Genomic DNA, 13,847 nt, shown 5'->3' with positions numbered 1-13,847 from the left:
GTCGTGTGCGGCTGCGTCCTGAGTCTGACCTCATCTTTTTATGTCCCAAACCCTGATACCTGAGTGCACCTCAGAAACTGGCTCTCCAGTCTTCTTTCTGGGGAAAGCTTGCCCTAGTGCCACATGCCACCTACTCAACAATTCTGCCTCTTATGGTCCGTCTCTACAAAGTAGGCTGAGAAACAGGTTATATATTATTCCTCAAGCAGAGTTCAGTCTCCTTTTGTTCAGAGTTCTGATAATTTTCTGTGCTGTCATTCAAAGGATTTTTTCTTTCACTTATTCAGTCAACAGATATGAGGGGTCTTCAAAAACTTCCTGGGAAGATTCGTGTTATCTTTTAATTCCATTTTTCCACACACTTTTTGAAGTTGCCTCGTATTTACTGAGCATCTCATAAATGCCAGGTCCTGGGGATCCAGAGGGGAGCCAAAGCTTGGTCTGTACCCTCCAGGAGCTTACGTCTAGTGGGGGACATAAGTCACATAATCACAGGGACAAGAGTCACATAATCACAGGGACAAGAGCTAGGAGTGGGACAAGTGCCATGCTGGAATAGGAGAGGAGGGACACTCGGTCTGAATGCTGACGGATGAGTGGGAGTTAAGGAGGTGAGAAGGGGAGGAAAGAGCCTTGCAGAGAGAGGGAACGGCCTTCATGAAGCCCTGCCTTAGGAGGAGTTGGGTGAGCAGAAAGAACTGGAAGAAGGTGGGGGACACGGAAGCCCAGTGGGAGGGAGAGGTGGGTATTCAGATCACACGGGCCTGGAAGCCACATTAAACAAACCAGTGTTTCTTTGTCCCAAGTGCAAAGAGGGTTTTAATGGGACGTGACCAAGTCAGATTTGCACTTCCAGAAGATCACTGTGGCTGCAGAGTGGAGCATGTGTTGGAGGGGCAGGGCAGAGGGGAACAGGCAGGTGCTTGGTGGTCCAGGGAAGCGACCACAGGAACCTGAGCTGGATTGTGGTGGTGGAAGTGGATTCAAGCTAAGTTTTGGAAGTAGAGCTGCTGATGTATGTGGGTGGGATGGTGGAGGGGGGTTCCAAGGACATCACCTGGGTTTTCGGCTTGGCAGTTGGAGGGTAGGTAGTGCCAGTTACTGAGAGAGACAACCTCAGAAGAAGACAGAGTTCTGGGGGACAGGATCACAGAGCAATTTCAGATGCACTGGAGAAGATTCGAGACATTCAGGAAGTCGGGTTGGCAAGTGGGTGTACGGGTCTGGTGCTTAGAGGTCTAGGTTAGAGACACACGTCTGTCATCTGCAGAGGCGCAGCGGGAGCCACATTCATGGATGGCCCACATGGACACCTGTTCTCTGGCAGCCCAGCCAGCTTCATTAACCCAGTTTCACATTTCTACCAGGCCTCTGGCTGTCACATGTCCACGGGTTTCCAGATTAACCTTTGTCCCATGGGCTTCCTGGGCAGAAGAGAGGCAACCTGCCTGAGTGTGTTGTTGTTTGTCTGTGAGGCTCTGATGTTGGGAAGACTCTGTTCAAGTAGAATCACAAGGAGAACTGTGTAACCTTATGACTGTTTATATTTTTAAAAACATAATTATCTTGTGTTTGAGAGGGTAGTGCATGCATTTGGTAAAAAATTATTTTTTTCAAGGTACAAAAAGCCTGTTCAGTATGATTTTGCTTTCAGCCTGGTTCCCTCCTTGCAGGTAGTGACTGTTACCAGGGTCTTGGGCGAAATCCCAGAGGTAGTTTTTGACATGGATGGAAGGGAGTGGGCAAAAGGTACATGCTTCCCAGCTGAGCCAGGGCCCTTGCCATAGTCTTCCAGGAAGTTCCATATACACGCAGGACCCATGTTCTGTTGTGCAGGTTGTGCACTGCACAACCTAAGAGGCTGCCATTCACATCATCAGCATCATGGGTTTGTTTTCATTTACAAGTTCTTTCTAGCAGATGGCAATATGGTATATTCTAACAAAAGCAATATATTTGGCTAATTTTCTGACACTTTTGAGAAATGACTGTGTTTTCCTAATTCACACAAAGACACTGTTTCCCAAACACTTATATAGCTCTTTGTCTGCGTCTAATCACTCTGTCATACTTAGCTGCAAGGAGAGCTAAGAAATGTAGTTGTAGGTGGGCTTCTCCAACTAAATACAAATTCCATGGCTAAGGAAGTAGGGGGGAACATTGCTGGCTCAAGCCAATGGCAGGTTCGCCAAGCCTCCAGCACACTAAGGGCAGCTGGAGTCAAGCGTTGAGTTCTGAGACATCTTCTGTCCAGACCACCTTTTCTTCAGGAAAACAAGAAATCCTTACATCCCTAGTGTATTTCCCAACCTCACTCTTCTCAACATGTAATTTACAGAAGGATCATCTGAACTGCAAACACGATTTCTAAGTTAAAACTCCTGGGTCCACTTCATCCTGATGAAGAGCAATTTATAAAAGAGATAAGCAGCTCTTAGAGCAATAATGAAACGACTGCACTCCGAGGTTTGGAATAGTCAGCTCTTACCTGAAATACCCAGGTGGATTCTTGCAGCTCCTCGACTGGCTGGTACAGGGATCGAACCCCAGACCTTGGGGTTATAGCACCACACTCTAACCAAGTGAGCTAGTGGTCAGTGAAATGGTCATCTTCCTTCCTTCCTTGCATTTGCACAGGCCCTCTTTTCTGCCTGGATTGTTCCCACCCCTCTGTTTTTTTCTGCCTATTCATCCTTAAAAACCCTACTCAGTGGTCACTTCTCTGTGAAACCTTTGTGGCAGACTTAACTGCTCCTACTTTTGTACATTTCTCTTCTATCTGTGTGCCAACATTATTGTATCTATCACTAGAAGGGTGTTTGTTACCTGTTTGTCCTGCTATGGCTTGAGCTCTTATAGGTACAGAACTGTGTGTCATTCCCTGTGCCTGTGCAGAACCCGGCTCAGAGTTACACTCATGTCTGCTGAGCCAACCTCTGGTCCAAAAGCATATTTATACTTACTTTTCCAAAGACACCAGTTCAGAGCTCTTATTTACCATTAAAAAAAAAAAAAAAAAAAAGACTTTTTGGTACTTTACAGACCAAATTTGAATTACAGAAAAGGACTTCACTTGAGCTTCAAGTATCTATGTTAAAATGAATTGTATGTTTTAAAACAATTGTTGCCGCTAGTATAATAGAAATAGTAAGTTCAGTTACATTATTCAACTGATTTACCTTTTAACTTACAGAGAACAAAGCACTTCCTTTATTTTACCTCCTAAATTGTCCTTTGTTAAGTCAGACCCATAGAAACAGAAGTAAATAACAAATTACTCCACCTGTTATCTGTCAAATAGTTTACATTGAATCGGTCTTTGAAGGGTGAAGGTCACCTGATTGCTCAACTAATTTCTTTCACTGCAACTCATTTCTGATTTTCTTGCAAGTTTCATGAATGCATGCCCAGGACTTGACTTCAGTATAGAATCTGAGGAATTAAAATGCATATAGTCTATTTCTTACCATAGGAGTCAATTTTTGTTCATCAGGTTTCCCTCTAAACTCAGTGTCTTATAACTAAATGATCCTCTAGTGATTGTGTTTTTTTTGTTTTTTTTTTTAAATCAGGCTGGTTTACAACCAAAAATTGCATTTTTCTTATTAGGCCAGCTAATGATTTTCTCGTGAAGGATACCAGGACTCCAAGAGAAAACTACTCTCATCTGAAACGCTTCACCTCAGCCCCCTCCACCTCCCAACTCTTCAGTACAGTATTTTGTCAGTTTTCTGGAAAAGTGCATTATAAAAAAAAAAAAAAAACCTAATCGGATAAGATGTATTTCTGGAACTTTTGGGGTGGATTAGTTAAATTCTAATTTCAGGTGCTGGTACAGTAAAGCAGGCATTCTCGTTTTGTATTTCTCATGTATCTTTCCTAAACCTTGATGATTTGAAGGGGTTAAAATGTTTTCTACACCAGCAAGAGCTGACCTTGGGGAAGCGATAAGGATAACTCTCTTTGGAAAGGTGAAGGCTTCGCAGCTGAAAATGTAACTTTTTAGAACTGATAGGAAAGAGCGGAGTCTACAGCAGGGAGATGTCTTGCTTGTTGTACTGATAGTTAAAGGTCTACATAGCCTTGTGATTTCTTCCGTCCTCCCAAGTCAAGTCCTTGGTGAGGGCACACGGGGAGGACAGATGCTGCCAGACCACAGGTGTCCCATGCCATGCAGTCTCTTACTTCCAGCCTGTTTATGTGCATGCAGCAAGGCTGCGACGGGACCCTGGAGTGTGGGCTACATGATTTAATAGGGAACAAGGGCTTCTCTGGAGTTTCCTCCAACACAGACATTCCGTGCAGTAATAAGAGATTTAGGGGAAAGGAAAGAAACACACGCAGGCTGAGCACCGGCTGGGAGCCAGGCAGTCTTCACAAACAGCCCATGGACGTCACTATCCCCATTTTACAAACAAGGCCACAGATACTCAGAGTTTTGGTAACTTGCTGAAAGCTCCTCAACTGGCAAATGGTGGAGCTGGGATCTGAACTACCCAAAGAGGAAGGCAAGCTAGGAGCCCCCTTATTGAAACTCCAAGATGTTCCAGGTCCTAAGGTCGAAGGTCATCAAAATTGCTATTTGGGGGTGCTATGGACTGGGGGCTCTCCAGGAATACCAGGCTGGCTCCTCAGATAGTACCACCATGACCCAAGTGGGCCACCATGCTTCCCCAAACTCACAAGGTGTTTGCATTTTATCTGATGTGGGACTGCGGGGTGACATCCTCCCAGGGGACCTGATGACTAGGTCTTCCCTCCAACACCCCACCCTCTTCCAGGAAGCAGGCTACCTATGGCTGAATTCTGAATCAGAAGGTCTCATGGAGTAAAGAACCAGAACCCAGGTGGGTTGCCACAGTTTAGGGGCACCATGCTGGCATGGGGAGGCCAGTGACTGTGGCCACCCCAAGGTCATAATGGAGCCTCCCTGCAGTGACGGCTCAGTGCACCCCCGAATTGCATCAAGGCACTTGCCTAAATCTTGCTCTTCGGGTCTCTGTTTTTTAGGCTACATACAGATCTATCTCCTTTCTGCACATTATAATCACTGGGGAACTTTAAAAAAATACAAGTTCCTCACACTGGCCAGCCACCAAAAAAATCCAAAACAAAACAAAACGAAAACAAGTACTTGGGCCGCCAGCCCCCATCATCAAAGGAAAACACAGTTTTGATGTCTGTCATCATAGATTAGTTTTGCCTTTGTCCAGAATCATTCAACTGTGTCATTGTATGTAGTTGTAGACTGTTTGTTCTAGTTGTATAGTATTCCACAGTGTGAATATATTACAGTCTGTTGTTGATGGGCATTTCGGTTGTTTCTAGTGCTGTTATGAACATTCTAGGTTGTGACTTTTGGTAAACATATGGTCACATTTCTGTTGGGTCTACACCTAGGAGCGGAATTGCTGAATCATAGAGGTGGTATACGTCCAGTTTTAGTAGATACTGCCAGGCAGTTTTCCAGAGTGATTGTATGAAAGGCTCTGGTTACATTGTGATTTATCCTGGTTTCTCTCCAAGAATACTACCTCACTTCCAGTTTTGATGGTACCCTCCACATACCCTCTTCCACCTTGAAGGTAAAATGTCTTGAGTCTCCCAGTGGCAGGACTGTGGCCCACCAGCCAGAGGTGGGACTGAACCCCCAGCCTCCCAGCACAAGTATGTGGCTGCACAGACACTGACACCTCAGTGTGCAGAGCACTGGGCTTGGGGTGATGAAGGAGAGAGGAGAAATAAGGTTGAATTGCAGCTGGAGGAGGGGGGGGATGGGGGAAATGCCTGCAGGGATGGTGACTTGAGAGGACAGCAGCGATGTCCCATCTTCTGGCTGAGCGCTCAGACATCGCCCTGCCCTGGGTGTCCTGCCACATGCCAGGCAGCAAGCAGCCCTCTGTGGGCTGGCAGAGGCCAGGGGAGTTGTGGGACGACCCTCAGGCTCAAGTTTAGCTGATCATCCCTGGTGACCTTGAGCAGACTCATTTAATCTCCCTAAGCCTCAGCCCACTCTCTGTCCCGAGGGGCTCGGCGATTCCAGTTTTCAGTGCCTGTGATTTGTCAAGCACCGTTTATGAACAAGACGTGGCGGGGATTTAGGGTGAAAAGGACATCATCTCCTTCTTCAAAGAGCTCTCAGTTTTCTCGCACAGAGAAATCTTTCCCAAGTAACAAAGCCTAATGAACAGGGGTGGTCTAGGGAAGGGTGCAGTGTGGATTGTTTCTGGATTCCAATCCTGCCTCCCCCCCACTTACTGTTTGACCTTGGACACGTGACTCAGCCTTAGTTTTCTCATCTGTAAAATGGGAATGTTATAAGGATTAAATGAATTAAACGATACAACGTGCTCAGAGCAGCTCCCCAAGGAAGCCCTCCCTAATAGTAAGTGTCCCCCACAGAGGAATAGCCCTTGGGAAGGTATGAATATTCGAGATTGGGGGGGGGGCAGGGGCAGCTCACAGAGGAGGGAATTTTCTGGCTTTTTAAGAGGAAAGAGCAGGGTTTTGATTAGAAGAAATGGAGAGTACCCTAGGACTTGGAAGTCTGATTTGGGGGGACAGTGAGGCTTCAGTCTGTGGAGTGGGGCACCTCGTGTGTCTGAGTTTAGACTGTAGCTCACAGGCTGTGAGGAGAGGTTGTGGGATTTCTGTGGGTGGCCCCCCTGGGAAAAGAGTTGGGCTGCCTGAGCTTTCCCCAGGCCAGGCTGGGGAGTCGCAGGCACCCCTGGCGCTGGAGCGTTTCCTTCACATTTCTGGGGGATCCTAGACACCATGGATCTGGAGCCATGAGGTCCGCCCCTCCCCAGGGGGTCCTAAGCAGGAGGGGGAGCACCCTGGGTGTCCAGCTTTCTGCATGAGACCAGCTCCACGGACTGTGGGCAGACAGAGGCTCTGGGATTCTCTGCCCACCTGTCACCTTGGAGATGGCGTTATCTCTGCTTTCCTCTCCATCCTGTAGAAAGCCACAGTCCTCCCCAACCCAGGCCTCCTGAATCAGATCCTCTGCGTTTCATAAGCTCCCCAGTGACTCCCACGCACCCTGAAGTTGAACCACGGATCTAGAGTATTGCTTCTCAGTGGAGGGCATTTGTCCTCCCAGGGGACATTTGGCCAGGTCTGGGGACGGTTTGGGTTGTCACCATTGGGGGACATGGAGGGTACTAGTGGGTAGAGGTCAGGGATACTGCTAAACGCCCTGCAATGCATGGGCCACAACAAAGAATCATCTGGTTCGGGCCAAGCCCGTGGCGCACTTGGTAGAGTGCTGCGCTGGCAGGGCGGCGACGCTCCCGCCGCGGGTTCGGATCCTATATAGGACTGACCGGTGCACTCACTGCACTCACTGGCTGAGTGCCGGTCACGAAAAAACGACAAAAAAAAAAAAAAAAAAAAAAAAAGAATCATCTGGTTCAAAGTGTCAGTCGTGCAGATGCTGAGACCCTGCCCTGGAGCAAGGGGTGGGACTCCAGGCCTCCAGCTTCAATGTCCAGTGGCTGTGGCCAATTGACTGTCCCACCCAGCGGAGGTAGGGCTGATGTAGCTCTTCTCTTCCTTTTACGCGCCACAGGCCATGAGAGGGAGGGGAGGGCTCTGTCATCCACCTAGTGCCACCCCTCCCCAGCCCAGGCGGGTTTCCCGCAATCAGCCCTGCCCCTCACTGTGGGCGAAGTTTGCTTTCCCCGGCCCAACCCCAAGGAGCCCACCCTGGGGAGGGAACAGGGCGCCTGCTGGCTGCACCCTTCTTGGCTTTGTCCAGGGATCGGGGCAGGCAGAGGGGCGCCCTCTTTACTGAGCCTCTAGCCTTCACGTTCCTCATTATCTAAATAAAGCAGCAGCCCGGGCAGCCTGCCGGGCACCTGCCCTGGTCCAGGCGGTGGCACCTAGCCGCTGTCCGCATGTGGCCGGGCCCAGGCCGGTGGCACAGCGGGCTCCTGAGCTCTGATTGGTTGGACTCCAAGACCCCACCCCTTCCCAGCTGACGACCCACCAGGAGGGGAGGGTCCTGTTTATTACTAGATCAGCTTCTAGAAAAAGGTGTAGGGCTGGGAGACACATTGGGGCAGATGGCCTGTGGCTCCAGTGGCTCATCTGTGCTCTAGCAAGGAAGGGGAAGGTCTCGGAGAGCTAGTGTGAAGGCTTGAGGCCGAAAGGCGCTGAGAGCGGACAAGATGGGGTGGGGGCACGTGACATGCCCACTGACAGACGGGGAGTGAATCATTGTAGCCACGAATTCTATTCCTTACAGCCATGGTGTGATTTGGAGCAAGGCCCTTGCCTACCTTAAATAAGTGAAAAAAGAAAAAAAAAAGTGATAAAAGAACGTGAAAAAGGGAAATGAAGTTGGATGAATGGGACCTCCTTAGTGGGTGGATTTGCATGTCCCATGAAAACCCACCTGCACGGTCAACGTCTGCTGTGACGCTGGGCTCATCTAGAACACCTGGCTTTGTGTGCATTTAGTACCTGCTGTTAAAAAAAAGGGCTGTTACTCGGTGATGGCACATTAACATACTGCAGTAAAGCCTGCTACAGCCAAGTACTGACATTCCTGTTATTTTCTTGGGAATGCAAGAGATAAGGTTTTTTAATTTCTCTGCAAACCTGTCACTTTGCCCTGTCTTTACCTTTGATGCCCTGGCTGGTGCTGGCACGTCCACGGTAAGGCCACCTGCCTGGATTCCTTCCATGTAGGAGGGACTTGAACACAGATCCTTTCAGCGCTGCGTCTGTGGGGTCAGCGTGGTTCGGTGTGCTCTCTGGAGTCCAGGGGAGATGACCACACTGCAGTGTCACACCAGCCACGTCAGCATGACTGTGCAATTGGAAAAAGGCAGGGGGATTGGGGCCAGCACCTGCCGCCAGCTTGCCCTGCCCACTGGCACCCAGAGTGTCGCTGTGTGCACCGCTGCAGATGGCAGGAGGTGACCACAGGGTGAGAACGCAGAGCCCTTGTGGACAGGTGAAAGTACTGGGATAACTCTGCCCAGAAGAGGGAACGCTGGGCATTCGTATCCCAGAGGGACAGGAGGACGGTGCTCTTGGCCTCTCTGTGCTGGAGTCAGGTAAGGGGTGCGGTTTGTAAAGAGCACTTGGGAGGTTATAATGCATTATGCCTGCAGCTCCCTTGACATCACTGTGAGAAGTTTGTCTTATATGCTTCCAGTGCATGTGCTGTTTGCACATATATTGCTTGGGTGCATGGCACAGCCAGGTCCTGATGGTCAGAGCAGTGACCGGGACAGACAGCCCCTGCCTTTCCGAGCTACAGTGTAGTGGTACAACTTGCCTGTCAGGTGAACGATGTCCCTCACTCCTGCTGCTGGGACAGCTCTGCTCTCTGCCTTCCGCCACCTCCCATGGGCTCCCCATGCCCCCCATGGTGCATAAGCCTAGTCCTGCCTTCCCTGCCACCAAAGCCATCTTCCCTGTCTTTGCAAAGGGTAGCATTCCTGGCAGGGACAGAGAGCTCTCTGGAAATGAAAGGAGTCTGTGCATGCGTTCTTTTCCACATTTCTTAAAAGTAGAGGGACCCAGCTCCAGCTATCCCTATCCTTGTTTTCATTGTGGGGGTGCTGGTGCCAGCCATCCGTCCAGTCAGCTGGCACATGCAGGGTACTTGGGGTCGGGCACTGTTGGTGCTTGGGATTGAAAGAGGAAAGCCATGGCCTGTCTTGGCTGGGGACAGAATCCGCACCAACACACCCAAGCTACATCTCCGGTTGGGACGGTGGAAGCCTGTTCCCTGGCATGTCGCAGACTTTCAGTCAATATTGAGTCAGTGAGACTTTGAGCCACTTCAAAGTTTCACAATCCCAAGAGGGAGATGTGCTGGAACTTCACAGTGGGCACCCAGGGACGGTTCCCAGCAAGAAGGCTGCAGTGGGTTCTAACAAGTGTCTTAGTGACCGAGACATGGGCTTGGGGCTTGCCTCTCAACAGCTGTTGAGATCATCTAAATGAAGGGTGACAGGGCTCTGGTCCAGGGGAGGGGGCTGGGCATGAGGGGGGACTGAATCTGAGTGACACCAGGACTTGGCAATGGACGGGTGTGAAGGAAGAATCAGAGATGGCTTCAGGGACTGGGTGTGGCATCTGTGTCACTGGGATCACTGGCAGAAATGGGGGGATTACCAAGCCAGTTTTCCTGATTGGATTTCCACTGTGCTATGGGTGGGGGGCAGGAGCCAATGCCCCGGCTGCATCTCTGCTGGGAGGCTGCACTGCTGGGCCTCTGTGGACAGGTACTTCCAGAACGGTCTCCCGTGGCCCAGTTCTTGGCTTAGAGGGCAGCCCTTGGCAGAAGCAAACCCCAGGGCCTCTGCAACCCCCCAGCAGAGTCCCGAACATCTAACGTGTAGCGAATGGGGGGCACATAAGTGGTGGGTTTCCTAGCAGGGACCCCGTCCTGCGCTGGGTTTCCCAGACAGTCCCGGGGTGGTGCCGGGGAGTGGTCTGCCGAGGCCTCATCGTAGACACGAAGCTTTCACTGCACCCAGCACAACCTCCTGTGACTCTGGCTGAGGACAGTGACCATTTTCCTGCAGGTTTCTCTGAGCACAAGCGTTCTGTGGGTTACTTCCCTGGGAATAAGGGTGACAGGGAGCTAGATGACACTGCTGGGCTGGGGTCTTCCTGAGAGAGGTTTGCTGAGACTGAGGTCTTCTTCCCTTTCTGAGAAAAAGCATGGGAGCCAGACAGATGGGGATTCAAACACAGCCAAGTTTATATGAAATGTAACAGGCAAGTCCAAGAGAGACCGTGGATTGGTGCTTGCTTAGGGCCCAGGCTGGGGCAAAAGAGGAGAGAGACCTAACAGGCAGGGGCTTTCTCTTTATGGAGATGAAAATGCTCTAAAATTGACTGTGGCTATGGTTGCAGGTATCTGTGAATAATCTAAAAATCAATGAATTTTCAGCGGGTGAGTTGTATGGTATAGGGATTATATTTTCATAAAGCTGTTAAACACACATACACAGCTAAGATGTGTGGCCAGGGATGGGCTTCCTAACAATGGCCCCAGCACCTCCGACCACCCTCTGACCCTCCATGTGTCCTGAGGACTGAGCGAGGGGCTGAGCCCCTGATCTCGTTCCTCCTCCAGGAGGGCTTGGAGAGGAGCCTTCTCAGAAGCATCTCGAGCAGAAGGCCCTTCAGAGAAACACCAGGCCTCAGAAATGCAGCCCCCAGCGCCCCCCACCCAGGGCTGTGCAGAAGCCAAGCCGGGTTTATATCTACCCAGTATGATGAACGATTCTAATAACTTAGTAGGATTATGGGTGATTTTGTCTCTTTTTCTATCATTTTCCAATTTGTTTTTGTTTTTTTTTTTAGGTCCAGTGTAAATAAAATCAGGAATGGGGTGGGAAAGAAGTGGGGAGGAGCTTGCTGGGAATTGGGGTCTCCAGCCGGGGTGTCAGGCCCTGGCTGGGTGGTCTCTTGCTGATGGCTTGTCCCTGGTCTTGCAGGAGTCATGTGGCTGGAAATTCTCTTGGCCTTGGTGCTGGGCTTTGTCATCTACTGGTTCGTCTCCCAGGACAAGGAGGAAACTTTGCCACTTGGAGATGGGTGGTGGGGGCCGGGGGCGATGCCTGAAGCTCAGGAGGACAAGACTATCCGCCCCTTCAAGGTGGAAACGTCCGACGAGGAGATCAGTGTAAGTCCCCTCTTTCCAGGCGACCAACGATGGGCAGAGGGGAGGGCGGGGAAGCCCCTCCTGTGGTTTCTCTGAGACTGGGGTGGGGTCTTTGGCTGGGACACAGGAGGGGATGGGGACTTGGGAAGTGGCCCCCCTTGGGAGTGGTTTTCAGTCTGCTCTTCTTCCACTGGGCAGGTGCAGGTTGCTCCAGAGAGCTGTGCCCAGCTCACCCACGCCATCCTTCCCCTCCCTAAGGCCCAGCAGTGCCCAGGAAGGAGAGAGGTGCCAGCTGCACCCAGTGCCTGTATCAAAGGTCACCGAAAGTAGCCCTGATCGCCTCCCTGTGCCCCACCTGAAACCTTGCAAGGGAGCTTATGGGAGAAAGTGACAGGTTCCTGCTGGGGCCCAGGAAGAGCCACTGGGCATAGCGCAAGCTGGTGCTGACCTGAAAACCTGTCACACTGAGAAGGCAGGACCAGCGTTACTTAAGCACCTGCTGTGTGTCAGCTGTTCACGGTCATGTTCAGTCACTGCAGTAATCCTGTAGGATGGGGACTGTTACCATCTTACAGATGCAGAAACTGAAGCCCAGAGAGGTAAAGCAATTTGTCCGAGGTGACCAAACTAACAGGCAGAAGGATATGAACTCGGGTCTAAGTCCAAAGTGCTGCCCTCTCCTCTGCACGGGGCTGGAGCCAGGAAGGAGGTGACCAGCGGGGTGGGTGACCTGAGAGTGCAGCTTCGTGGAGGAGCAAGGCCTGAGCAGGGTCAGGAGGGCAGGCAGACCTGGCCAGGCCCTGCCCATTTTTTCTTTCATTTCGTGGGTATTTGAGCACCTACTGTGTGCCAGCACTCTGCCAAGTGCTCACAAGAAGAGCGAGATCCTTCACTCAAATAGCTCCTTGTCTGGAGGCAAGAAAAGGAATATGCACAAAGAAAAGGTGACTGAAAGACGAATAGGGATAATTGCTCTGGGAAGCACCCATAGAAAGTCGTGAGAATTCCCAGGAGAAAGGATTTAACAGTAGAAGCTGAGCTAACCCCAAGAGAAACCAGGCTTTGGCTCCATTGGTGGGACTTGCTAGGACCTCGCTACGTAGGGTGGAGGCTGAGCCCTGAAGAAAACTCCTTTAGTGGAGTCTAAGACCTCCAAGATCTGTTTGGGGGTGACCAAAGCACGTGGGAGTCAACCCTGGGAATGGGGACACCTGAGAAGCTTCATGTCCAACTTGAGCCTTTCAGCCTAGCACCCACCCACCAGATTTGCACCCTCTCTCCTGGTCTGTAATTTTTGTCCCAACTCAGTTTAAAATGTATCATTCGATGCTGTATATCAGGGGTCCGCAAACCACAGCCCGCGGGCCAAATGTAGCCTGCCACGTGGTTGGTTTCTTTTTTTAATTCATTTATTTTTGGTCAAATCAATATTATTAGCATATATATTATTACAAATCATATTTATTATTTATGCCCCTTGTCCAGTCTCTCCCCACCCCTTCCGTCACCCCTCCCACCACTGATAACCCTAGATTTCTTCTCTCCTTCTGAAAGAGTAATGGTTACTCTGTTGGTTCGTTGCCTAGATGATCTGTCCAGTGCTGAGAGGTGTGTTCAGGTCCCCCAATATTATTGTAGCATAGCTGTTGCTTCTGTCTCTCTGGAATTGGCTTTGTGGAGAAAGACATCCTCTTCTTTTCTTTGGTCTCTACCAGTGACTTGTGTCAATGCACTTGAGTGGCTGGTGGGCCATCTGCACAGTGGCTGTGGCATCTAGCCACTTTTGTGGCAGCTGTGGCTATTGTGGTGGCCTCGATGGGCCACCCACATGAAAGTGGTGTTTTGGGTCTGCTCCTTGCCTGGTTGCGGGGGAGGGGTTGGTCTCCGGATCCATGCCTCAGGATCCAGGAGGGCCCCACTGCCACCTGTTTTTATACAGCCCCCATGCCAAGAATAGTTTTTACATTTTTAAGTGGTTGGGGGAAAAAATCAAAAGAGTAATAATATTTTGTGACATGTGAAAATTATATGGCATTCAGATTTAATGTCCCTAAATAAAGTTTCACTGGAACACAGTCATGTTCATTCATCTACATATTGTCTGTGGCTGCTTTTATGCCACAAAGACACAGTGAAGTAGTTACTACTTGCAAAGCCTGAAATGTTGGCAGTCTGGCCCTTTACAGAAAAAGTTTGCTGACTGCTGCTATGT

At 50.1% G+C, this 13,847-nt stretch overlaps 1 protein-coding gene across 1 annotated transcript in view; it reads left to right on the top strand.

Moving 5' to 3' along the window:
- EPHX1 (epoxide hydrolase 1) overlaps nucleotides 1-13,847 on the top strand; it is a 48,690-nt gene that overhangs the window by 18,847 nt on the left and 15,996 nt on the right. Inside the window, exon 2 of the mRNA XM_063082686.1 lies at nucleotides 11,469-11,656. Within this exon, the coding sequence (XP_062938756.1) occupies nucleotides 11,469-11,656 (188 nt within the window). The remainder of the gene's footprint in view (nucleotides 1-11,468; nucleotides 11,657-13,847) is intronic.

Source organism: Cynocephalus volans, chromosome 18, assembly GCF_027409185.1.
Source record: "Cynocephalus volans isolate mCynVol1 chromosome 18, mCynVol1.pri, whole genome shotgun sequence".
NCBI lineage: Eukaryota > Metazoa > Chordata > Mammalia > Dermoptera > Cynocephalidae > Cynocephalus > Cynocephalus volans.
This window is presented reverse-complemented; position numbering and strand designations above follow the sequence as displayed.